We start from the raw sequence: 26,736 nt of genomic DNA, 5'->3' as shown, positions 1-26,736 counted from the left end.
CAGCCAGTCACGGCCCTGCTCTGATCAGACAGGCCTGAGCCGTGTGTGTGGAGGGGAGAGCCCTCCCTTGTAGTCTAAAGGCTGAGGCTGTCCTCCATGTTTTATAAGTGACATTACACTGTTTCAGCCATGCATCCACAGAGGTAAGCCTGATGTTTTATTACGTTTGTCCTTTTATGTCATTTTACTGTTTTGAACCACTGCTAACACTGTGAATTGCAGATTTGATTCTCCAGTGAATGGGAAGGCCTTGCACAGGCCTGTGTCTCAGAAAAACAGGGCAGAGGAGGAAGGAGGAGGCAGAGGGGGCCTACCTCTCTCTCCTAAACTTTGGCCTGTGCTCTGCTTGGTCACATGGTTACATTGCAAACAAAGTCAGCTATCACTCATTGCTGAACAGGCAAACAACTCTCTATGACTCTATGACAGACAGTCATTTCTGTATGTTACAGAGCTGGTCCCTCTGTTGGCAAAAAGGAAGGAGGGTGTCATGGGGTGACTGGGGGGAGGGGCAGTTGGGTTATGTACATTTGTAAGCCGATTGCCTGTCCCATTGTTTGTTTGTGTGTGTCACAAGCCACGCTACAAAAAATGGAGGCATCTGTTAGGGCCTATTAGAGGGTTGAGGGCCCCAGTTGTGGCCATTTTATACAGAGGCAGGATGGGTAAATCAAGACCGGACATAATCCACTACTAAGAATAGAAAGCCCAATACATTGCATACATCAGTGGTGTTTGTGTTGGATTTATATTAACAGGTAATAGAACATTGTAAGCCTTGCATTAGGGAAGGACACATTGTGTCGTTCTTCATTTAGTCAATATTTAAAGCTAAATCTGCTTGTATTTGTGCTGTGAACAAACTTAGGAAAGAAACAGATGATACAGAAATTTGCATGCTTTTACCTGTCATTTAGTTGTATCATAGCCTGGTTGCTGTGTCAAGTATGATTGCAAAAATAAGAGCTGTCGTTTTGCCATAAAAATCTATGGGGGTTTTTCTAAGCATGGGCTATTCAGGGGCAAAGCTTTCGTCAACTGCATTTAAATCATGCAAAACGACTTTATTTTCCGTAGGACAATATTTAACAAACCTGTTTTAACACTTTTGTGCTTATTACATCCAGACACAATGGCAAAAAGCCATAAGACTGATATGAGTTATACTGTAGTTAACTTTCCTTTTCTTTGAGTCTACAGTTTTGCACTGCTCAATTGTAAAAGCACTGAATTTGATCTGCCATTTTGTTGCCTTAGCTTTAGAACCATACACAATTTTACCTTTTAAATTTCAAATTATAAACTAAAACATAAAGCGGATTCTTCAAGAAGGGTAGGCTGTGACATCATATAACAGCAATTTTTAAAAGATTGCTTAGAAGATATTCACACATTATTCTTTTAGGTAAGAGATTTATGGTGGAGTTAATTATAAAATAGCACCGCCACACATACACACACAGCTGCTCTCAAAGCCCTGATCACAAGACAAAACAAGGGAGCACAATTCACAGGAGACCAAAATATTCCTCCTGAATTCCCAATGGATCGGATCTTTCTAATGATATTTATGGCTGTGCTTCAAAAACCCCATTCAATATGTATCATATGTCACCTGTTTATCAAACAACGACTCGCAGGTGAATTTGTCGCAATTATTCACAATTAATTTAATTCCCCAGTTCTTCCTACCCAGTTCTCTTTATATTGTTATTCTTGCTTCTTGCATTGGGTAAACATGTGTTTTATTTGTGTTGGTATAGTACAGCTAAATTTTTTTGGTGTGTTCCCTGGGAGATTATGCCACTGGGATCAGGATTCTTGTCCAGGAAAATGCATCGTAAAGGATTGTAGTGATTGGATTCATGCCATTCAGAGGAAATGGCCTGCAATGGTTTGGCGTGGTTGTTATGCCTGCGTTTCATCTGCAAAGCCAATGTAGAAAAGGCATATCATAGCAGCATCAACATCTGTGACAGAAAACAACTTTTCTCCTTCAAAATCAATTCTTAAATCATTGCTTCCCTTGAAATGACTTGCAAAGCAGCCACAACCCTTATTTTAACGACCAGAGAGTGTGGTCTGGTATGACGGTTTGCTTTGCCTGAATGGCACAACATTTGTTTGCATGTTGATACTCAAGTGCATTGCCGCTGCTCTTGTTTTGTTGAGTTGTGGCTCTTGAGACTGACCTATATCGAAGGCTTTCTCTACTTTTCCCTGTTTACAGTAAGCTCCAGTGCCATAGACGTGCCAGAGCCCGCGTCTCTGGCCTAGAGGGAGGGGGGAAGGGGAGTTTGAGCTGAGCGGTGGGGGAAGGGAGGCACTCTCATTTCCTGCGAAGAGAGAGAAAAAAGACCTCGTCTCACTCCCTGGCCAGTAATCTCCAAATTCACAGCTGCCTTTCTCTTTATTTGATCTCCTTGCGAGAACCTGTGATTGTTTAGTCTGTTTTATTGATCATGTTTACAGTGTTTTGTCTGCTCGGATCATTCTAGAAGATCCAGTTTTGTAAACATCGTTGGAGCCCAGTTTGATGACAGAGTGGTGGTTTTCTTTCTCTCTGTTGGATCGTATTCAGGACTTTCTGGTTTTTTGATCTCAATGTATAGATCTTCTGCCATTTATTTATCAACAATCTGGATTTTCAGCTATGCAGTTGACTTGACATTATTTGACCTTTCTGAAGCAAGCTGGAAAAGAGAGGCCTGGTGGATGGGAGTGTTCGATATGGTGTGGCCCAAATGTGAAATGATATTCATGCAGCTCCTATCAGCCTCACATTAAAGTAATAAATGGAGAGCCCTGGGGCCCTTGGCGACATGCTCAGACATGCTTTTCCCTCTTTAGACTGCTCGTGTTTAATTCAAGTTTGGTGATACGAACGTTATTTTTTCTCCAGGCTAATGTCATTATTCTCATTTCGGCTAGATAACCCATTTACTCTGCAGATTCTTTTTGAACTATTTATGATTTTTCAAAACCTTCAGGACTATTTGCTGTTAAGAAAGGTGAGTCTACCTCGTCACAGTGGTTGAAAATGTGCCATTATGAATATATTTGATTCACGATTACAAATGTTTGTTTTTATTTTCCTGAGAAAGGTGACTTGGTCTGTTGAGGAAGTCTTTGATCATCTAAACAATGAAACATGGCAAGGGTACATGGATTTTTAGGCCTCTGTTTACCAAGGTTCCTACGAGGTCATGCGGTGGACTAGTCAATAAGAATCACGTCTTGGTCATCGTTTAAACATGATTATTGAGAAGACTTGTGTCTTTTCTCTCCTCAATCCTGATCAGTTTCTGCACAGATCCTAATCCTGACCTCATTTAATGGAGAATTGATGTCTGTTTCTAATCTTTTCTTCAGTTCTGCACAAAGAACAGGATCAAGGCCTCATAATTGTAGGATTTTGTTGGTGCTTTTTGGAAACCGTCATTTCCGTCTTTACCTTGTGGTTGAGAAGGTTTTTGTTGATTGATTCAGTGAGGGTGAATGGGGCCCCATTGTGGCCAAGATACATGTGGTTGGATGCTAAAGTGAAGATTTTGTTCTCCTATTCCGCACAACTTAATTTTTATTACGTTTTGTTAATTGATGGATGTTCAGATGTCAATCTCTGGATGTTCAAGTACAGCTGAAAGTTTTGTCCACTCACTTGGTTCTTGAAGTGACATTTTTGTAAAACAAATAACACTGAATGATGGCACCACTGGTTGCAGGTTATTTATGCAGTTGATTCTGAGTTCTGTAGGTAAGATTTCAGTTTTTTAAGTTTTACTCCCTTATTTGCAAAAAACAGATCCGCATTATATACATAAATATAATGGTATCCATAAACAGTATTATAGGTCTGATACCTTTAAAACCATACATTTCCACTATAGATATGATTTCACATTCTGATTTCACATCTAAATTAATATCAAAACTATTCACACCAAGTGAAATAAATTTTTTGTTGTAATTAAAGTTTTTCTAGCACCTGAGAAGAGTTTCCATACCTGAACGAAAGTGGAATATGCCATTCACGTGCTTCAGTACAATATAAATATCTGACAATACAGCTTGACATCCATTTAGAATGCTGGTTCCAGAGACATCACCCCAAAATTCTGTATCTTAATTGGTTTGTGAGGATCTAACCACTACCATAGGCCACATTTTGGATGTAGCCATGTCAGTAGGTATGGCATTTTAGAACAAAATATGTCTGAACATGGACAAGTCCATGACAACCAAATTCTCTCAGACAAGAAATAGACAACTGAGGCTGAAGTGAAGACGATCTCTCGTCTCAGCAGATGTTGCTACCTTAATCCCTGGCTAATGGACCTATTCACATTGGTATTCCCAATGAACATGTTTGCTTCAGTTAAATGACATACTGGTCTATTACCAGACACCGAGAGATTTTATGCCTTGCACCATCACAATCAAACAAGCTCACCTCGATAGATTTAAACAGGTTGAAATAGTCATGAAAATTCACCTTGCATGGCCATAATTGGTTATAGCTTTGGTCAGAAAAAGCAATAGTCATGAAAGTGTCTCCTTCAAATGTGAAATGGAGGACGATTGCTATAAACAACAACAGAATAACTCAGAAGATTAGATTACATCACCCAAGTCTTTTATCTCAGGGGTAGACCTCAAGAGAATTCTGTTTCTTATTCCATCCTTTTCCTCCACTCGTTTGTCTTTCCTAACCATATCATCCTCTCTCTTCCTCATTTAGTTTGGCAGAGGAGGAAACAAAGATAGAATCGGATGCTGTTGAAGGGATGGAGGTGTCCATGCCAACCAAAGGTAATTTTTACACTTGAATTTTGCTTTCTATTGTGCTTTTCATGCTATCTTTTACTGTTTTTTGTCCTGGACATTTGCTGTAGATGTACAATTCATTGCTTCAATGTTATGTAATAGACTCCAATTGTCAGATTATAAAAGATACATTCTTGAAAGCAAACATGACTGATAATAGCCAGTCAGGGTTCCCATGGTCATAGAAAACCTGAAAATATCTTGCCTGGAAAAGTAATGAAAATTTTATATTTTAAATGCCATTGGGAAAGTGGAAGGCATTTTTTCTATTTATGCCCCACTCCTATATTTCATTGGGTAGACTGCTGTTGTGAGGAGAAAAAGTGTTTGCAAGCCATCGTAATATCTACATTTTAGAATGAATCATTATTTAGAACAGTTCATGAATCGGTTTGAATGATTCATAAGCCATGAATCAATATAAATTAGAATTAATTTTTTTAAAATTCTTTATTCAGTAATCACAAACAACTGGAAAGGTCATGGAAATTATTTGGTCAAAAAGTGTGGGGACCACATCAAAAGTGGCATGTGCCCAAATATCCTCTTTTATCAGGGCAACTTAATGCTACTCTCTGGTGCTTTATGATAATAGACTCGCTAGACTTTTGACAAAAAACTTTTCTTTTTGAATATTTAAGATGTGCTTAAAAGACAAGCAGTGGCCTTTGATGTCTTTGTAGTTGGGCATGTGGAGGTTGGTAGCGGTTTGTTTTGTTCATGCTTTGAAAGGTCACAATCGCAGGCCCAGCTGGGTGAGGTTGCCAGAAAATGTACTTTATTGTTAATGTGGGCTTTGCATAATAAAGAGGCTGTCATTCTCTCACCAGCAGTCCCTGATCTAGGATCAGTGGAGCAGACGCTGGCTGCGCAGAAGAGGAAAGCACCCAGTCCTCCACATTCCTCAAATGGACATTCTCCCTCAGACACGTCACCCAGTCCTACAAAGAAGAAGAAGAAACCAGGATTAATCAACAGCAATAAAGACCAAGTATGTTCCCTCGTTGACATCCCTCTCCCCTGATGTCCATTTGATTAGCCTTCTATTCTATCTAGAGATGGACCGATAGTCAGTTGACTGCCAGGCGTTTAATAAAAATAATTGGTTTGACAATAGGTTTAAATTTTTTACTGATGTTCACACATATGTTATAGGTTATCGTTTGCCTAATATGGAGTCTACAGACGCAAAGCTATCATTGTGTCAAAAAGCAGAACTTTTTATTGGACAACCAAACATTAAAATAATTGGTATTGGTAGCAAAAAGCAATATCGGCCTATCTCTAATTATATGACTGGATGAACAGTACAGAAATATTATGTTCAAAAATTGTGAATTAAAAGTGTATGTAGGATTTTAAACAGACCTTCAGTTTGTATGTCAAACTTGTCTTTTCCTGTGTTCTTTAAAATGTCCTTGCATTTCAATGACCAACCAAAATGATCAGGATTGATTGTGGCTTGTAAACATGTGTTTTTTATTTTGTGTCTTTTCCATGTGCAATATTTAATGACACGGCTGAAAGGGGTCAAATGCTTTTACTGATTTGCATGAACAAAATCAACCCCTTGTGGGAGTTACAAAAAAGCAACAGTGGCCCCAAAAACTATTTGGACACTTAAAAATGTATGAATTGCCAAATATCAAACCAAGTGGCATTTATTTTAAAGATTGCGCAAGCACCAATAATATTTTAACACTTTCTGGTTGTCAAACGTTAGTGGAACTTGTCCATAGTTAATGTGATAAACTGCACCTGTGGTTACTCTGTTTGACATTTAGGGGAACTGATTGCACAGATCCACTAATAATGACCAGATAAAAATAATTGAAAATAGTTATGACATTTTTTATCATTTTTTTAAGATCTAGCATTGTCATTAAATTCTTACTTGAGTGGGGCTTAAGTGTCTGAATACTATTTTGTGTCACTGTATGTTCACTTAATCACAGCAAAAATCAAGTGCTCTGATTTGAATTGTATGCTGTGCAGTCTTTGTGGTGGTGAGCTGCAGTGCTATATGAAAAATGTTTCATGCAGGATGCCAAATGCAGATTTGCTTTATTGGCCTAACCTTGAAATACCATGCAAATTACCACTAATTCTTTCCTCAAATTTTAAGGAAGAACAGCAATTATTCACTGTCATTTATCACTGTCATCCATATTAATCAGAACTGTCGCTGTAATCATATTATTACGGTAAGCTCTTGACACTGGAATTTGATCCTGGTAATCTGAATTTGGCATCCATGGCTTTGTAGAATGCAATTAAGGATTTCATTCCAATAATATAAAAAACACCTGATCTCAGACACCACAAACAGTAGCTCTTATAATCAGAGATACATTAGTCATCAGGTGTGTTTATTGAAGTTTGGAGAGAAATCCTATACAAACTGTAAGCGTGTCTCAATCAGCTTCCTAGTTCAGTAGGCAGGACACTGGTCAGGGTGTCGGCGATTTCCACGGCTGCCCCTGTCACACAATTGTTCCAGTGCAATAAAACATTCATTTCCTAAAATTGGTTGATCACTGGCCAAGTTCAAAATGGCATACTACCATACTACTCTTACTAGTTCTGCTATAGATCATTATGGCAGAAGTACTGTGGTTGAGTAGTATGCCATTCTGAACTCAGCCACTATTGTTCCCTTACCGAAAATGTCATCATGTCTTTTGAAGTCTCTGAAGTTGATGGAGGTTGAGTGCAAGTGTAAATATATGATGTCAACCCCTTATTTTCTTTTTTAAAGAGAATTATGGAGTAGTTAGAAAACGATTAAACATACCTTTTGGATATTTATTTCTTTGTCATTCATGTGTCATAATAACACTGTACATTTTAATATCTACAAGAATTTGTGTAAATGATATACTGATTCATGACATAGGGAGCTAGATAAGACAAACCCAGTGTTGTCCCAGTGTTCTGCTGCTTGTGACCCAGTGGTCATTTGACTGCTTACATGTTCATGATTGATTATTTCAGGGTGAATCTCATGAAGAAATCTCATTGGTCATATTTGACACCAAAATCAAAGAATTGATAAGAAATTATATTTTGCATACATTTTTATGGTATATAATACAGTAATGGAAATTATTTTGTCCACACAGTTACTTCTTGTAGTACTAGTTTGTTTTAACATTTATTAATATATTTTTATTTTCAGACTTATGTTGTTGTTGTTTTTTGCATCAGGAGGAGGGAAATGAGCCTAATTGTCATGAAATAAACTTAAATAGGCTTTATAATCTCTTCATGCTAAATATAATCTCTTATTTTTTTCCTTGTGGCAAAATTTGACCTGGACGTGATCTTGTCAGGTTCCTTGAGTTGAGATTCACCCTTCATTGCCCTGCTGCGTGTCCCCTGCAAGTGTTGTGGCTTGTGTTTTGACCCCTTGCCCTGTCTCTCTTGCCTGCATTTCAGTGTGAGCTTAGACATGGTCCCTTTTACTATGTCAAGCAGCCCGCACTCACCACAGACCCTGTTGATGTTGTACCGCAGGACGGGAGGAATGACTTCTACTGTTGGGTGTGTCACCGCGAGGGCCAGGTGCTCTGCTGTGAGCTCTGCCCACGCGTCTACCACGCTAAGTGCCTCAAACTGGCTGCAGAGCCTGAGGGTGACTGGTTCTGTCCAGAGTGTGAGGTACTGAGAGTAAAAGCGTTGTGTTGTGTATTAGTGGATTAGTTTTGTTGATTACATACACAACTTTAAGGAATAGTTCACCCTGAAATTAAAATTCTGTCATTATTTATTCACCCTCATGTTTTTCCAAACCCATGTTAGCCTCAGTCACCATTCACTTTCATCATATGGAAATAAAATACAATGAAAGAGAATGGTGACATGATGACTCCATTTGAATACATTATGCTGAATGATCTTTCACTTCATGTTATTTGATAGATACTTCACTCTGTGTTTTGATACTGACATTTGAATGTATAAATGGGTATGAACTGTATGCATGTTATTTAGTATAATTATTTTACTCTCTGCTTCAGAAAATAACGGTGGCTGAATGCATAGAGACTCAGAGTAAAGCTATGACCATGCTAAACCTGGAACAGTTGTCCTATCTGCTCAAGTTTGCTCTACAGAAAATGAAACAGCCGGGGGTGAGTCAACTATAAAGTACCACATCCCTCACAATCGAATTACTTTTTCATCTCTTCTGTTTTTCTATGATAGTATCAGTTTTTTGTGACTAGGTTATATTGATTCAACCTTTATGATTTATCTTAAACCTCATGGACTGTTCAATCATTTTTGACCAAAATCTATTTTGGTCAAAGTTGTGCCCCCATGCACAACTTTAGCGCTTTTACATTAAATAATTTGGAGTTGTTACATTTCTTTCATAACAATTAAAAGAATTACATGTTTATTGTTTCCGTTCACATTTGACTGGGAACAACTGGAACGTGATTTAATGATGAACAGTGCATAAGGGTTAATGAATGATTAATCATGCAGACGGAGCCGTTTCAGAAGCCTGTGTCCCTGGAACAGCACCCAGATTACTCCGAGTACATATTTCACCCAATGGACCTGTGCACGTTAGAAAAGGTACAACAGAGTTTCCAAATCACAAGAACCTTCTGAAAGGGTTTTGCATTTATCCTGTTGTTTTATCCTGATTTCTGTCCATGTGCAGAATTTCAAGAAGAAAATGTATGGTTGCACGGAAGCATTTTTGGCTGATGTGAAATGGATTCTACACAACTGTATCATTTATAATGGAGGTTAGTGCTGGCCCATTGTCATCAAAGTGTTTACTTCAAAGCAGTTCATTCGTAAAGTGTTTATTTTTTGAATGGCTTGTTGTTTTTAGGGAATCACAAGCTAACAGCAACTGCTAAAGTCATTGTCAAGATCTGTGAACATGAGGTTAGTGTCTTACAATGAGTTGAACATGCCTGACATTGTATGCTTTTATATTAGCATGTTCAATGTGCACATTTAAAAACCATATCAGGAATCTTGGTGAAGTATTCGCTATGAATCATCCACAGATGAATGAAATTGAGGTTTGTCCAGAGTGCTACCTGTCTGCCTGTCAGAAGAGGGACAACTGGTTCTGTGAGCCTTGCGTAAGATGATGATCTTTTAAATGCTTTTTATATCTTTCAAAGTCACAATATAACATTCCCATGTAAATCATATGCAAATGCTACAAATATATGCCTCAATCCACCAAGCAGCCTCTAGGATTGTAGTTAACGCTTTATTAATTGTGTTATATATTTTTAATAGTGAGTCAGTTAAATATCTGGGTTGTAATTTAAGAGTGCTTGTGAGCTAATGGTCATTTGTGTTGTTTGTTCATGAAGTCTCAGCCTCACCCTCTGGTGTGGGCCAAGCTGAAAGGTTTTCCCTTCTGGCCTGCTAAAGCCCTGAGAGACAAGGACGGCCAGGTGGACGCACGGTTCTTTGGCCAGCATGACCGGTGAGCCTGTTACTCAGTCTTGTGGATTTTCACATACTGATATATTCACAGTGATTTTGTTGGTAAAATTTGATAAATAAAGCATATTATGATGATGTGACTGCATTTTTATTTGGCTTGTAAAATTAACCCCATTAAGACCATTCCAGTGGGCCACTTTCCTTCTTATCTCATGATTTGTGAGTATAAGAGCGTTAAGACCAAAACATTTCAAAAGCGTGTCTTATTTAAACCAAAAATGCAAGTTCACCAATTCACTCAAAGGTGTTTCTGCATGTTTCTGTAAAAATATTTATGTTTTAAAAATATTGCTCTTTATACAACAGTTAATCTCTTATCTGAGCACTGGTACGCTTCTCTTTTGACTCGCTCACTTGTTCATTACTTTTTAAATTCATCATTCATTTTGGTTTCACTCACTGATTGTTCAGTGACTATTTCTGGAGATTACATATTTTCGCCAGTAGGTGGCAACAAATGTGTATCTTTTTATGTTATGAGTGATTGACTTATTTGTTAAAAAACACAAGAGTCGTTCACCGCTGAATCGATGGAAATTAACAATTGTTTACTTTAAGTATTTGTTCAAAACAGAGTTTTGAGAGCAGTTCAGAGAGTGGAGTTGTGCTTGATGCTTTGGCTTTCACTAGTGGAGAGGAAGTTTAGAATCAAACTAAATTACAAAAGTAACCAATTACTGAGTCAAATACATATCTGAACTGTTAGCCTGGGCATTAATCATTACAAACTATTAGTGTTTTGATTTTTTGTTTTTTTTTGTTTGATAAATCTTAATATAGTAATTTTAAAAATTATATTTGACATGATGACACACAATTAATTTGCAGTATGGAACATGTCTTTTTTATTAAGTCTTCATTTAGCTATTCATAGTTTACTAAATATGTAACTGCTAATAATATTAGCAATTCACCTTAATACAGTGATACTGTAATACCGTGGTATTTTTTTTTTATGACCGTTATCATACTGTGGAAATCGCACACACCTAGATATATTATTCAATATCATATAATTTTTTGTTAATTTACTGAAAATGTATTCAACCTACTGTGGCAAGAAAAAGTATGGGAACCCTTTGGAAATAGCTGTTTTACATGAATTGATCATAAAATTTACATCAGTCACAAGTATAGACATATAGATTGTGCTTAAGCTAACAACACACAACAATTATAATTTTTCATGTCTTTATTGAACACATACCATTAAACATTCACAGTTTTGTGGAAAAAGTAAGTGAACACCATATACTGTATATGCAGTTGAAGTCAGAAGTTGACATACACTTAGGTTGAAGTCATTCAAACAAATTTTTTAACCACTCCACAGATAGTTTTGGCAAGTTATTTAGGACGTCTACTTTGTGCATGACACAAGTATTTTTTCCAACAATTGTTTACAGACAGATTGTTTCACTTTTAATTGACAATATCACAATTCCAGTGGGTCAGAGGTTTACATACACTAAGTTAACTGTGCCTTTATGCAGCTTGGAAGATTCCAGAAAATTATGTCAAGCTTTTAGACAATTAGACAATTAGCTTCTGATAGGGGGTGTAATGAATTGGAGGTGTACCTGTGGATGTATTTTTAGGCTTACCTTCAAACTCAGTGCCTCTTTGCTTTACATCATGGGGAAATCAAAAGAAATCAGCCATCACCTCCGAAAAAAATATAGAAGACCTCCACAAGTATGTTTCATCCTTGGGAGCAATTTCCAAATGCCTGAAGGTACCACGTTCATCTGTACAAACAATAGTACACAAGTATAAACACCATGGGACCATGCAGCCATCATACCACTCAGGAACGAGATTCATTCTGTCACCTAGAGATGAATGTAGTTTGGTGCAAAAAGTACAAGTCAATCCTAGAACAACAGTAAAGGACATTGTGAAGATGCTAGAGGAAACAAGTATCTATATCCACAGTAAAATGAGTCCTATATAGACATAACCTGAAAGGCTGCTCAGCAAGGAAGAAGCCACTGCTCCAAAACCACCATAAAAAGTTTGCAAGTGCACATGGGGACAAAGAACTTACTTTTTGGAGAAATGTCCTCTGGCTCGATGAAACAAAAATTTTATTGTTTAGCCATCATTTTCATCATTATGTTTGGAAAAAACAACACCATCCCAACTGTGAATCATGGGGGTGGCAGCATCATGTTGTGGGGGTGCTTTGCTGCAAGAGGTACTGGTGCACTTCACAAAATAGATGGTATCATGAGGAAAGAAAATTATGTGGATACATTGAAGAAACATCTCAAGACATCAGCCAAGAAGTTGACGCTTGGTCGCAAATGGGTCTTCCAAATGGACAATGATCCCAAGCATATCTCCAAAGTTGTGGCAAAAGGCTTAAGGACAATAAAGTGAAGGTTTTGGAGTGGCCACCACAAAGCCCTGAACTCAATCTGATAGAAAATGTGTGGGCAGAACTAAAAAAGAGTGTTAAACTATTTAAAGGCAATGCTACCAAATACTAACAAAGTATATGTAAACTTCTGACACACTGGGAATGTGATGAAAGGAATAAAATCTGAAAGAAATAATTCTCTCTACTTTTATTCTGACATTTCACATTTCTTAAAATAATGATCCTAACTGACCTAAGACAGGAAATGTTTTCTATGATTTTTTTGTCAGGAATTGTGAAAAACTAAGATTAAATGTATAAAATTATAAAATATTATTTTCTTACAGTATTTTATTTCCTGTATTAAACATTTTGAATCTACTTTGCAACAATTGCTCTTTGGTCGAAATTATGCTTAAATCTGAAAATAAAAATCTGTATTCACCTATTTCAGAGCAAATATATACATATTGAGATATACATTATATTGCATATCGTTAAAAAGTTGAAAATGTTAAGATATACTTTTTCAGGTATATTGCCCAGCCTTATTGTTGTCGAATAGATACTGTTTTATCGTTATATAAGTGTGACAGGTCTCAGGTCAGTCTCAAGGTTGCTTTTCAGCGCACACACTAAAACAAAACACTCAATAACAAAAAGTAAATCTTCTCTTTAACAAATTCAGCATCATCTCGGGACTCTAGCTCCTCTCTCCTCCACTACAGCTCTGGCTGCTCCTTTATCTCCCTCCAGCTCTCACTGTAACACAAAACAGTTGTAAGAGATAATTTCCCACAGTAATGATAATCCTTACAGATCTCGTCTCCCGAACACACGCTCCATTCACATACTGGCGCTTGACCATGCCCCCACCACCACAATAATTAATGACCTTTTACTTTAAAAGTAAAAAATAAAATATATGTAGAAGTATTTGATGCAATAACCCTTTATTATGGTGAATTAATCCTGCCATAAACTTCCAAGCCTTTCAAATCTGCATAAACCAGCAAATCAACAAAATGGCTGATTTTAACTAAACATACAGTATGCTTCTTTCAGAGCCTGGGTTCCCATAAACAACTGTTACCTCATGTCTAAGGAGATCCCATTCTCTGTGAAGAAGACCAAAAGTATCTTCAACAGCGCCATGCAAGAAATGGAAGTTTATGTTGAAAATGTGCGCAAGAAATACAGCGTGTTCAACTATGCTCCATTCCGGACACCTTACACACCCAATAACCAGTTCCAGATGTTGCAGGATCCTGGTAACCCCAAAAAAGGCCCAGTGAAGCTAGAGAAACAGGAAAAGGTCAAGTTTAACTTTGATATGACCGCATCTCCTAAGGTGCTCCTGGGTACTAGAACAGTGATGCCACGGGGGCCAGGACGCCGGATCTCTGTTACGGACATGCCCAGATCTCCAATGAGCACCAACTCCTCAGTTCACACGGGGTCAGACCTGGAGCAGGACGAACGAGGGCCGAGAGTATCAAGTCACTATAGTGCTGGAGAAGACTCGATGGATTATACAGGTGCTTCACTCTAACTTCCTGCATTTAACAACCTCAAAGTGGAGTATTTGTTTTTATTTATTTTTCTCTAAAAACTCTCATTTTGACAGAACAACACTGGGTGATCAACATGCACTTCTTTGAATAGAAAGCTATGTTTCCTCCTACAGCATCCCCTGCCTCTCTGAAGACGAGCAACAGCCCCAAGCCTTTACTCCCCACACCGGTTAAACAGGAAAGGAGCTCAGGAACAGGTGGCATCCTCAATCTCAACCTTGGTGAGTCTCAAATCAACCTGATGCCCACAGCAATGAGAACTGCACTTCAATCCTCTACATGAGCTTTAGATAAAGGAATTGCTCACCAAAAATCTTCCAAATCTATATGCTGTTATTTTTTTTCCAGTGGAATACAAAAGGAGAAATTTCATTACACACCTCTTTACCATAGTATCATAGTTCAAAGTGACCATGGGCTGACAAGTTCCAAAAAAGACAAAAATAAAAAACAACACATTGTGTTCATCCCTACACTTCGGCCCGAGACAGATAAGATGACCTGCGACCCTACATAGGACAAGCGGCAATAGAAGATGTATGGACAGAAGATTATTAGTTAATAATAACCTAAATTTCGATCTATTCCTCACACAAAACTATCATATTGCTTCAGAAGACTTGGAATATAGCACACAATAGTATGGACAACTTCAATGATACTTTAGTGGTGTATTTTTGTCCTTTTTGGAGCTGCATAGTGATTAAAATAATTTTTTTTTGTGGTTCATCTAAAAATAACAGCAAACAGGTTTGGTACAATATAAAAAGTGAGTAAATAATGACAGAATTTCCATTTTTGGGTGAAATATCCTTTTTAATAATTTACATGAACATGTTATAGGAAACTAAACCACCAGTTGAAAGTAAGTCTTTATTTCTACTTGTTTGTATGTGTTTGTTTATTTTACATTAGTGTTATATATGTGTATTCTCAGATCGTGTTAAAGCTGGAATGGACCTAAAGGAGTTGAGTGAGACTGTACAACAACAACAGCAGCATCAGCAGGGGACCTCAGTGCTTCTCACACCTCCCAAAAAAACAACCAGGAGTTTGGATAAAACCATAGAGAGTTGCAAGGCCCAGCTGGGTAATGAACACACACTCACACAGAAATAAATAGAGCTCAACGGTGACTGACTGCCCACTATTTCAGCAGTCTTGGATATGGATATTGACCATTCATTTCCTCTAGAAGTACATTAATAAAGAATATTTCAAAATTTTAAAAAAAATAATAAGAAGAAGAAAAATACAGTCTATTTATGAGGAAATGATTGAACTACTCATAAAGCCTTGTGAATTTGTGTGTCTCTTTAATGTATATATTTTTAAAACCACTATGTATACACACAATGCTTCATGGGATTGTAGTCCATTTATTCATTTTTTTACAGTCTTGTACCTTTGTCTTTTTGTCCGATTTTCCTTTTTTTTTTTTTTTTGCTTCAAATCAAAGTTTTTAAAGGTGTACTCAGTAATATTTTTAAGTATGTTGAAGTGGCTTACACTGACACCTAGTGGTCTGGATGCAGCATCATTCAAACACAATAGTTTTCGGTTACAGATGCCATTCTAGAAATTCACTATGCACAGTAGGCTAGGATTCATTTAATTCATGACTGAAAGTGTCCAATAACAGGGCAGTCACTGAGATTAAGCTAGTAGTATTCAGCTGGTCATGTGATGCTAAAATGGCTGCCCCTTGAGGCGCCCCTGCCCCGTGTAGAATAAAATACCTTTTATAAGGTTACCGATATGACTGAACTGTTTATCTCACATGAGTGGTCATGATTTTATACATATGTTTAAAAATTACAATTAATTTCTATAGAAGTAAAACTTTTTAAATGAGGAAAACATTACTGAGTGAACCTTTAATGCTGTGATTCACCTCGGAGCTGGATGGTGTGGTTCATGGCTTAAAACTCATTCTATGGAAAAACAAAATGAATGGAAAAAAAGAACCAAGGTGGCTGAAAAAGTGGACGGGCACTGTTGTCCTATTGCTTCTCTTATTGGTGGATCCAAATTCCAAGATTGTTGTTAATGTACTGGTTTTATTTCAATGTGGAATTTGGCAAATAAACTCTGACTACAGAAGCATATACCATCATTTAACATGTGGCCCAAATCAGATTTTTTTCACTCACATGTGACCCAGATCTGTTAATTGGATGACCATGTGAACAGACAAAAGCACTTTGAATTGACATTTTCAAATCCGATCTGGCCCACATTCATATGTGAAAATAAATCGGATGCATATCTGATTTTTTCCAGTGTGCCTTTGCCTCTGAAAAGCCTGGTCAGATTTAATGTGATATTTTATGTCAATCTAACTTTACTGTTGTCACTTGCACTGTTTATTTACCACTAAATATGCCTGTTATGGTTTAAAGTTTTTAATTTCAAGTCGTTTATTTTCAAGTTACTGCATTCAGTTCCTTTAAGACAAGAAAATAAAATTATAGACTTAAAAAATTGGGTTCAGCAGTTCGTTTGAATTTCACAAAGTAAAATATGCACATGAAAAGATGCAGAGGTAACATGGCTCTGTGTTACCCGTGCAGAAAACGGTATCTATATTTCTCAAACTGTATAAAAACACAAATGCAAGTCAATGGAAATGTGAAATAAATACAGATAACACCTTTTGGAAATTGGTACTTTTAATTCACCAAAGTGGCATTCAACTGATCACAAAGTACAGTCAGGACATTATTGGTGTAATAAACCGCACCATTACTATTTGAAAAAAGTAATTTTTGATCAAATCTAGACAGGCCCTGTTTCCAGCAGCCATCACTTTTATCCTTGAGTAATCATGCTAAATTGATAATTTGGTAGAAAATCACTTACCATCATATCAAACAGTTGTAAGATATTTGGTCCATTAAATTAAGCTTAACATTGTCTTTGTGTTTGTTTTTGAGTTGCCACAGTATGTAATAGACTGGCATGTCTTAAGGTCAATATTAGGTCAAGAATGGCAAAAGAAACAGCTTTCTCTAGAAACTCGTCAGTAAATAATTGTTTTGAGGAATGAAGGCTTTAAAATGCTTGAAATTACCAAAAAACTGAAGATTTCATACAAAGGTGTACACTACAGTCTTAAAGACAAAGGATAAATGGCTCTAACAAGGACAGAAAGAGATGTGGAAGGCCAGATGTGCAACTAAACAAGAGGATAAGTACATCAGAGTCTCTAGTTTGAGAAATAGATGCCTCACATGTCCTCAGCTGACAGCTTCATTGAATTCTACCCGCTCAACATCAGTTTCATGTACAACAGTAAAGAGAAGACTCAGGGGTGCAGGCCTTATGGGAAGAATTGCGAAGAAAAAGACACTTTTGAAACAGAAAAACAAAAAGAAAGTTTAGAGTGGGCAAAGAAGCACAGACATTGGACAACAGATAATTGGAGTATCTGGACAAACTGACAGCTAGAATGTCAAGGATCTGCAAAGCTGTTATTGCTGCATGTGCAGGATTTGTTTTTAAAGTAGTTTAAGAAGTTGAGAATATTCTTTTCAAATTGTAATAGTAATGTTTGTTTATGTTTGTAATGTCCTGATTATACATTGTGATCAGTTGAATGCCACTTTGGTGAAAAAGATTTGCCAAAATCTTTCCATATGAGCAAAATCTGTACATTTTTTCCAAACGTTTGGCTGCCAGTGTATCTAATGTTGTTTTTTTTTTCTGCTGTCCTTTTGATTTGATTTTGTCTCACTCATATTACATTCTTGAGCTTCAGTGGTAATTAAATTCTACCATATGACTGCAAATTACTTTATTTAAAAATAACTTCATCCATCTGTTCTTCCATCACTTGCTGACATTTTTTTTAGATGGTCATTAAGTATCCTATTCAGGTTAAAAATATTTTAAAAAAAAAAACAATAACTGCTTATTAAAATAGTAATAAGTTAATTAATTATACATATTAAAATAATGAACATGTCTGGGTTTGTTATACGCATACGGGTCAGTTAACAAACGTCGGCTGTATAGACTGGTGTCTGATATGGGCTACATTTAAAATGTCATGTGAACAACATTACAAAGAGTCAGATTATGCAGAAAATCTGATTTTGGCCACATTCAGCTGCGGCGTGAACGCAGCCATAGATGTGAGGTAGATGTGTCATAAAAATTTTGCTATGGAGATTTTAAAAGCCATTCTAATTTTGAAAGCCTACTGTTGAGCTCTAATTGTATTCACTCATGTGCAGTCTGTAAAATTTAGATCATGGACTGATTTTTTTAAATATCCGTAAATTGTGCAGATGTCATCGTTGCATCCTCTTGTAAATCAGACCTAAACTAAAAGTGGTTCTTCCTCTTTGCACAGGAATCGATGAGATCTCAGATGATGTGTACCGCGGTGTGGACCACAGCGACTCGGACGACTCTGACAAATCTGATTCCAGTGACAGTGAATTCATGTCTGATGATGAACAGAAACCCAAGAACACTAACCACAACAACAGTGTCCACAAAGACTCCAAAAAAACACCCAGACTGCTGTCCTCCCAAGGACAAAATCAAGACACTGTTCCATCAACTGGTAGAGGGACAACTAGTGGGGACAAGAAACCTGCCGAACCCCAAACTAAAGAGAAGTTAAGCGGTGACGTGGAGAAAGACTCTCAGGAGAAGCCTAAAACACCACAGGAGACCCAGAGGGAGAGGACGAAGCCTGGGCAGGAAGGAAGGCCTTCAGGCCCAGAGGTGGATATGGACTCGGACTCTGAGCGGGAGCTTGTGATTGACCTCGGTGAGGAATCAGGAGGAAGGGAAAAGAAGAAAGCCAAGCGAGAGATTGCATCAGCCCCCATCTCTACACCTAAAGACCAGACAGGCGTTAATACAGATGGTAGATATTTTGCTTTTTTTGGATTTTCTTGCTGATAATATTTGTAAACACGTATAGGCCCTGTTTAAACCTGGTATTAACAAGCATCTCCTGTGACCACCTGTAATTGGATTTTGAGGGGAGGGTCTCTAAATTTGGTGACCAGATACATCACTCACTATACACACACACACACACATGGTTAACAATAAAGCACAGCAGTGACCACCTACTTTTACAGCAGTCTTGGTTCAGGAAGTATTGTTTCCCATTTATTTTCTTTATTAGCATTTAGGAAAAATCTTCAGTAAATTGTTCTGAGAGTGCCTGGGTAGCTCAGCGAGTATTTTATAAAAAGTATTTTCTTCCAATTTGGAATGCCCAATTCCCAATGTTCTTTAAAGTCTTCGTGGTGGCGTAGTGACTCAATCCGGATGGCGGAGTATGAATCCCAGCTGCCTCCGCGTCTGAGACCGTCAACCCGTGCATCTTCTTACATGGCTTGTTGAGCGCGTTGCCATCCACCATGGCATCCACGCTCAACTCACCACGTGCCCCACTGAGAACGAACCACATTATAGCGATCACGAGGAGGTTAGCTAGCCCATGTGATTCTACCCTCCCTAGCAACCAGGCCAATTTGGTTGTTTTCTACCACCCCTGGAGTCGCGAGTTCCAATCTAGGGCTTGCTGAGTGACTCCAGCCAGGTCTCCTAAGCAGCCAAATTGGCCTGTTTCCTAGGGAGGGTAGAGTCACATGGGGTAACCTCCTTGCGGTCACGATTAGTTGTTCTCTCTCTCAATGGGCATGTGGTAAGTTGTGCATGGATCGCCTCCACATGCGGAGTCTCTGCGGTGTCATGCACAACAAGCCACGTGATAAGATGCACTGATTGACTTTCTTAGAAGCGGAGGTAGCTGAGACTTGTCCTCTGCCACCAGATGGAGGTGAGTAACCACGCCACCACAAGGACCTACTAAGTAGTTTGAATTGGGCATTCCAAATTGGGAGAAAAGGGGGATAAAAAATAATGAGTTCTAGCCTTGATTTCTAAGCCTTGAGCCAAACCAACCAGCCCTAAAATGAATTACAGCATTACATAATTTGATTCGAAGTTAAAAAGTATTTGAAAAACATATTTAAAGGTGCTGTTTTTTTATGGAAATTTATGCAAAACAATTCCTACTTCCTAGATATGAATGAAATAAGTGTTGTGAGATATCTCTCCATCTCTGTGGCAGCACTAGACTCTGTAAACAGCAAACAAAAATGTGTCTGAGCTTTATGTCTCTCAATCATTCCGCGGGTTCTCATAATATTGAAGTTGCTGTGAATTATTGAGGCTTAATGTAATTTTTATGCCATGTTGTTCATAACAGTTGTCAGTTTAAGGTGCTATTTTGCTGCTGTTGTTTTTGACAATCACTTCTGCTCGTGTCGGCCTCAAAGCTCATTTGGTATCTATGGGGTTTTGAAAGAGGGGATGTGGCTAATCCAATAGTTCATCTTGACCATCTTTAATGTCTTTTGTAAAGGAATGAACTTCTCATTCCATTAAGCACTGTGAATAATCATCAAATCAGTCCGGGGTTTTGTGTCTTTAATGTAGTTTCTTTTCAGAAAACCCTACAACTGTTGTATACGCTAAAAAATCCTATATAAACTAATGTTGTGTAGTTAATGCATGTTGATAAAGCACACTTTTTTCCCCTTTTTATTCTCCATATATACTTTTTAATCTTGCAGCAAATATGATGTTTTGTGTGGAATAATATACTATGTTATTTTAGTTAAGCTTCTTTATTAATCGTCCTTTAGATGTGCATGCTTAAAATGATCTGTGTTGCTTGTTGAGTCAGGCAAACTGAAGAAAAGAAGTACTGTTCAGGTTTATGCATGTGGGCTTCTTCAAATGTTTCATTAGGGATGGGTATTTTCCTTTTTAAAAGCCGCACATAGACTCATTAGCTAAATTCAATAGAATGGCAGTACATACTCACTTTAATGCTTAATAAAGCACCCACAAGTTTCATAAATGTTTTCCATTTGATTTTCAAGTTTTCTGAAAGCTTTTCCTTTCTATTCCATTATTTCTTGTTTGTGACACATAAGGACCGATTATAGTTTAACTACAATTGCGATGTGATCACATGTGTTTTTACTGGTTTAAGTGATCAGATCATAAAACATTTTATGACTGTATTTAGCGATGTCCACTTATGATTGAATCGCCTGCATTTTATGTTAATACCAGGTGTAAAAAGGGTCATACTGTGATTATGAGTTGCATTCTTTCCAATATTCAGGTAAAGCACCTGCATCTTCCAGCAAATCAGCATCTCCATCCACAGATAACACTTCATCTTCCCCCAACCCTGGTCCAAAAGATGCAACTGCATCAGCCATCAAGCCTGCTGTTCCAACTGTATCTACAACTCAAGCCACATCCACCTCAGCTGTTCCCCCTGTTCCTGCAGCCCCAGCCACAGCCAATGTGGTGAAGAAACAGCGCCCTCTGCTGCCAAAGGAGAGCACACAGCCGGCTCAGCGGCCTGCGGGGTGGAATCAACCGGGCAGTAAATTCCAGACGTCATCTCAGAAGTGGCACATGCAGAAGGTGCAGAGACAGCAGCAACAGGGTGGACAGGTTCCTCAGACACCGGTGCAGAACCAATCACAGCCCCAGACGCCAGCAAACAACTCCAGCACCCGCTACCAGACCAGACAGTCAGTCAAGGGTAAAAACATGCCAAGCGCAGATCCTATCTCATAAACCCCCGATCGGACATACTGACAATCTCCATTGCATCTAATGACTAGAATTTATGTGTGACAAAATCATGGAGAGAGGGTATGCATAAGCCTATTGCTCCGTAAAATTAACCAGAATGCTTAGCTCTACAGAACTGATATAAGCAATAAGGCACCAAGACGACCAGCCACACAATTTGGACGTCATGGTTCATCCTTTGTCCATTGATGTGAGGTTTTAAAGTAATATTAATCCTTTCTGTTGTTTCACCAGCTGTTCAACAGAAAGACACCTCACCTGTTAACACAGCTTCTGGCACCTCTACCACCAGTCTGGCTGGAGACTTCCTTCCCCCTCCTGCATCTGCTGATGTGGCCGCTGACATTGCAAAATACACCACCAAGGTGAGCCAGATGTCCACTGAAGAATGAATCAATTTGAATAACTAAAAAAAAAAAAAAAGCTTGTTTAATATGATTATAAATCTACATTTACAAAATTCAAGATCAACTCAAGTTATGACTAAACTTGAAAATAGATAATTAATTTAGCCTTGATTTGCTTTGTTGTCTGTTTCCTTCATGATTTCAGATGATGGATGTGATCAAAGGAACAATGACGGAGATATACAATGATCTCTCCAAGAGCACGACAGGGAACACCATTGCAGAGGTTTGTACATTTTTGTGCATCATACCATTTCTCCATGTTACTTTTACAATCCAAACGTTTGGGATAATGTACAGATTTCTGGAAATGTGGTTTATTGGTCAAGGACACTTGTATAGGCTGCAAATTGGACTGATTGAATTTGAAGTTAGAACTGCTCTCATGTGACATGCTCTGTGGATTTCTGTTGGTTGGTGCAGATAAGGCGGTTGAGGATTGAAATTGAGAAACTGCAGTGGCTGCATCAGCAGGAGCTGTCGGAGATGAAACATAACCTGGGTAACTCACTTTACAACATAGCCAAGTGCTGCAAACTTGGTTCACAAGATGCCTGAAACATTCCTGACAACCAATCATTGTCCTAATCCAGGAACATGTGTAATGTGTAAATATGAACATGTAAACCAAATCAAGCATTCTGACTACTCATTTTTATGCTTCTGCTAGTGTGTCCTTTTAGCTGACATTTTTGTTATCCAATATGACTTGCAGCACACTTTCTACAGAGACAATGACGACATTTACATGCACTTAAGAAAGCTGTGTTCTTTTAACGTGTCAATTAAATGAGAACGCCTTTAAATGGATTAAGAGAAAGCAGTTTAACACTCCCGGGATTCTCCTGGAGAACACATTTTATGTAGTCAAGTAAAAGCATTAGCGCCATTCTTACAGGATTTTTGAAGACTGCGCATGTGCTTGGGACAGACCACATTCCTAACGTCATAGGATGGAGCCCAACAACAAGTCAACACAGTGAAATTCTAAATCTTTACGCGTATGCTGTACGCAGGGGGAATCCCAGAGTTTAATGTAAGGGGGAAACCCCACTATTGCAGCGCATTTCCACTGCAGGTCGCAATGGAAAGTTGGGGGTGGGGGGGCAACAGAGAATAAAATAGCAAAATATTCCTCGAATGCCATGTTTGTTATTTACACAAGTGTTGCTGGGAAATTGTGTTACTGTGGAGAAAGCTGCTTACTGAGCGAGCCGCATGTATACTGGAGTAAAGAAAAAAAGCCACAAACACCGTGCACATAAGCAGGAACGTCACTTTCCAGCCTTAAGCAGCTTACTCGCAATAAACTGCTTTCTGGTGTCCATGTAAACAAGCTCAATCTGGATTCAAGTGCCTAGCTCAAGAGCACAATAGTTGTAGATCATGAATCACCTCTTCATGGGTGTAAACCTATATGGTGTAGGTGACCAGGCAAGACCTTTAACCACTAGTTTACATTACCACCACTATGTGTCTGTTTGTAGAGTTAACCATGGCAGAGATGAGGCAGAGTCTGGAGCAGGAGAGGGAGAGACTGGTGTCAGAGGTGAAGAAACAGATGGAGGTGGAGAAGCAGCAGGCTGTGGATGAGACCAAAAAGAAGCAGTGGTGTGCCAACTGTAAGAAAGAGGCCATCTTCTACTGCTGCTGGAACACTAGTTACTGTGACTACCCATGCCAGCAAGCACACTGGCCTGAACACATGAAATCCTGCACACAGTCAGGTATCTATTACATCCTTTCACTCTCGTCTTACTTTTTTGGACTTCTACCACTTGTATTGAAAGGATAGTAGAGATAGGACAGGAAACTTGAGGAGCAAGGGAATGGGAAATATTGCATGCCAGAATCGAACTTGCATCACCCACATGAGCACCACAGCTCAATATGTCAACACGTGTAAACAAACTGCAAGACTCTGACTGGCTATGTATGTAATCGCATTCTATCTTACTACTCTTGTCTATTTCTGCTAAATATAGTATGTATACTGTACTCAGTGTACTGTATGCATAGAATACAGAAAATTAGTTTCACTTAATTTCCAGTGAAACGGAAATAAAATCAGCCATGGTTTATACAGTATTATTATTTCAGCAGACTACAAAAAGTTAACATTTTTACTCAAAATGAATTAAAAATGCAAAATAACAGTTTATCCAAGATGATAACTGGACACAACACGCATGACCAACATGATGAGGTCATGTGACAACAATATAGCATACTACTGTTTGAAATGTTTTCAAGGAATAATGCCTACTGTTTCACTTACTCTTTTAAAAGAAAATAGTAGGCAGTATACAGTAATCACCACGCAAAATTCAGTAAGTAGTAAGCTAGTATTCCATTCTTAACATAACCACTCTCTTTCTTCCTTTGCATTTATAAACAATTGTTTTTCTTTTTCCTCAGCCACATCATCTCAACAGGAGATGGAAGCAGAAGCTAGTTCAGACCCAACAAAACCTGTAGGACAGTCCCCTAAAACCCAACCTTCACCAACTGCAGACAAAATTTCACCTGCAAACCGAGGACCCTCCCCCTGCACAGACAACACTAAAGCCAGTTCCTCTGTTGCCGTCTCATAACCACAGAGTTACTGAGATCATTTTTTTGTTTTGTTTTTTTTATCATCAAAATGGTGCCATTTCAGATTTGAGTCATCGGTTAAGGACATTGACTCATTTTCAACAGAGGTTTAGAGACTTTCTTTTCAAGTGTGGTCATGAAATGATGTTGGCACACATCCCTCACCTGTTCACTACATCAAACAACATTAGGATAATGCCTATAAAGATTTGATTCATTTCTATGTACATTGTCATTTCGTATTTGTATTTGTGAATTGTTTAGTACGAAGACAGAGACGTCCTTTGATATGAAATTTGCAACCGTAATGCTGTTGTCTTTTTTTTTTTTTATACATATCAACTTTTGTAAACTTCAAAAACGAAACAAATGTGTTTGGTCTATATCATTATTTTTTATTTTTCTCTGAACGTGAATGATGCACTTAGAAGTGCCTCTGGAAGGGTCGGTTCACTTTATACAAAGATAATCACGAATGAAGAGCGTGTTTGTAGAAGTTCAAAAACTTTTACGGAATATGATTGTTAGTACTCATGAACTGTCACTAAGTTTCTGGAAAGATTCAAAGATTTGTACTCCACTTATCTTTCATCTGTGAAAAGTGTCTTGATTAAAAAAATAAGCAAAAACAAATCTAGAGGAGCAAAGGAAAAGATTATACTTATTGTGGGCATGTTTTTTTCTTTTTCTCCTGTCTTGTGGACTATCTTGTTTACATAATGTAAATAAAAAAAGAATAAGCAGAGATGATATCTGTATGAAAAATAAAGTCTTTAGTGAGACACAAAACTCTGGATGCTCTGTTGTATCAAGAATTTATATTTAAACTTTTCCCTTGCACATTCTTTCAAAAAAGATTTTGGTTCAACATTAAAGCAGTGTTGGATGTGAACATGAATTTGGGATTAGAAAACTGCAAAATGCAGAGCAACTGCTTGTAAATTAAATGTATCTACCAACTATTAGTTAGAATAGCTTTACTATATATGCACATGTGATTGGTCAGGCCCTACTTCTCATCTTTTCACCAATTATCTAAATAATCCTTGTGTATTCTGAATCCAGCACAAAGGCTTCAATTTATTTTCAATTGATTTCAATTATCTTATTTAGTATATGCCAAGTGTATGTATGTTGTCATTTGGTGACATAGAAATAAAGGATTACCAAAGGGATTCATATAGTTGCCTTGATATTACAACAAATTCCAGTTACATTTCCGGTTTCAGATATATATTTTTGATATAACAAAAGTAGTGGATATGCAATTGCAGAGGTGCACTGGTGGTATCAGAAGGTAAAACAATGGTGTTTACATAGTATTTAAAGGTACGTCTAAGAATGTCATGAAATAGCCAAGGCACATATGGTATGTATCCATAAGTATGTTATTGCAATGGTACATGTGTAACAAAACAGTGCAGGAATTTTATTACTAATAATGGTCAGTGTTGGGTAAATTACCACAAAAACTTATCTACTACAAATTGCTAACTACTTCTCTAAAAATTATAATCAGATTAATTTACTGATTTCTTCATTGAAAAGTAATCACATTTCTAAAGTTACTTTCTAAAACACTTGTCACAAGTAACTAGTCCACTCAAAAAAATCAAAATAATGTCTATTTTCTCCTTGTTCTTTGTCGCACACCCTTCAGCTGTCACAGAAACGCAAACAGACATATGAACATATGAATTCACATTTTAATTGTATTACACAAATAATATTTTTTTAGGAGTATTTGTAACCCGAGTAATCACATTCAAAAAGTATTTTGATTATTGGTGAAATTACGTTGCATTTTATTATCATATTTTTCCTTTAATATTTA

General features: G+C 37.8%; 1 protein-coding gene across 6 annotated transcripts; it reads left to right on the top strand.

The window, feature by feature from the left end:
• prkcbp1l (protein kinase C binding protein 1, like) lies at window positions 1–26,056 on the top strand. 6 transcript variants are annotated; one of them, XM_052092091.1, is made up of 20 exons: window positions 1–143; window positions 4,742–4,812; window positions 5,661–5,818; window positions 8,344–8,487; window positions 8,847–8,960; window positions 9,319–9,411; window positions 9,500–9,587; window positions 9,677–9,732; window positions 9,858–9,935; window positions 10,176–10,291; window positions 13,739–14,211; window positions 14,361–14,468; window positions 15,185–15,337; window positions 18,605–19,129; window positions 21,416–21,847; window positions 22,135–22,265; window positions 22,453–22,533; window positions 22,731–22,809; window positions 23,795–24,034; window positions 24,726–26,056. In XM_052092091.1, the coding sequence occupies exons 1-20, from the start codon at window positions 130–132 to the stop codon at window positions 24,899–24,901; spliced, it is 3,330 nt and encodes a 1,109-aa protein (XP_051948051.1). In that variant the 5' UTR covers window positions 1–129; the 3' UTR covers window positions 24,902–26,056. The 6 variants fall into 6 exon arrangements, with proteins under 6 accessions (XP_051948051.1, XP_051948047.1, XP_051948046.1 ...); XM_052092087.1 differs by having other exon boundaries at window positions 8,266–8,487; XM_052092086.1 differs by having other exon boundaries at window positions 5,658–5,818; window positions 8,266–8,487.
• Window positions 26,057–26,736: the final 680 nt, after the last annotated feature.

This window comes from Xyrauchen texanus, chromosome 25 (genome assembly GCF_025860055.1).
Source record: "Xyrauchen texanus isolate HMW12.3.18 chromosome 25, RBS_HiC_50CHRs, whole genome shotgun sequence".
NCBI lineage: Eukaryota > Metazoa > Chordata > Actinopteri > Cypriniformes > Catostomidae > Xyrauchen > Xyrauchen texanus.
This window is presented reverse-complemented; position numbering and strand designations above follow the sequence as displayed.

Bases quoted from the DNA above. Each gene is read 5' to 3' on its own strand.
- prkcbp1l (XM_052092086.1), top strand. The intron at 9,733-9,857 runs GTTAGTGTCTTA...AATCATCCACAG, and splicing joins TCAAGATCTGTGAACATGAG to ATGAATGAAATTGAGGTTTG. The intron at 10,292-13,738 runs GTGAGCCTGTTA...TGCTTCTTTCAG, and splicing joins TTCTTTGGCCAGCATGACCG to AGCCTGGGTTCCCATAAACA.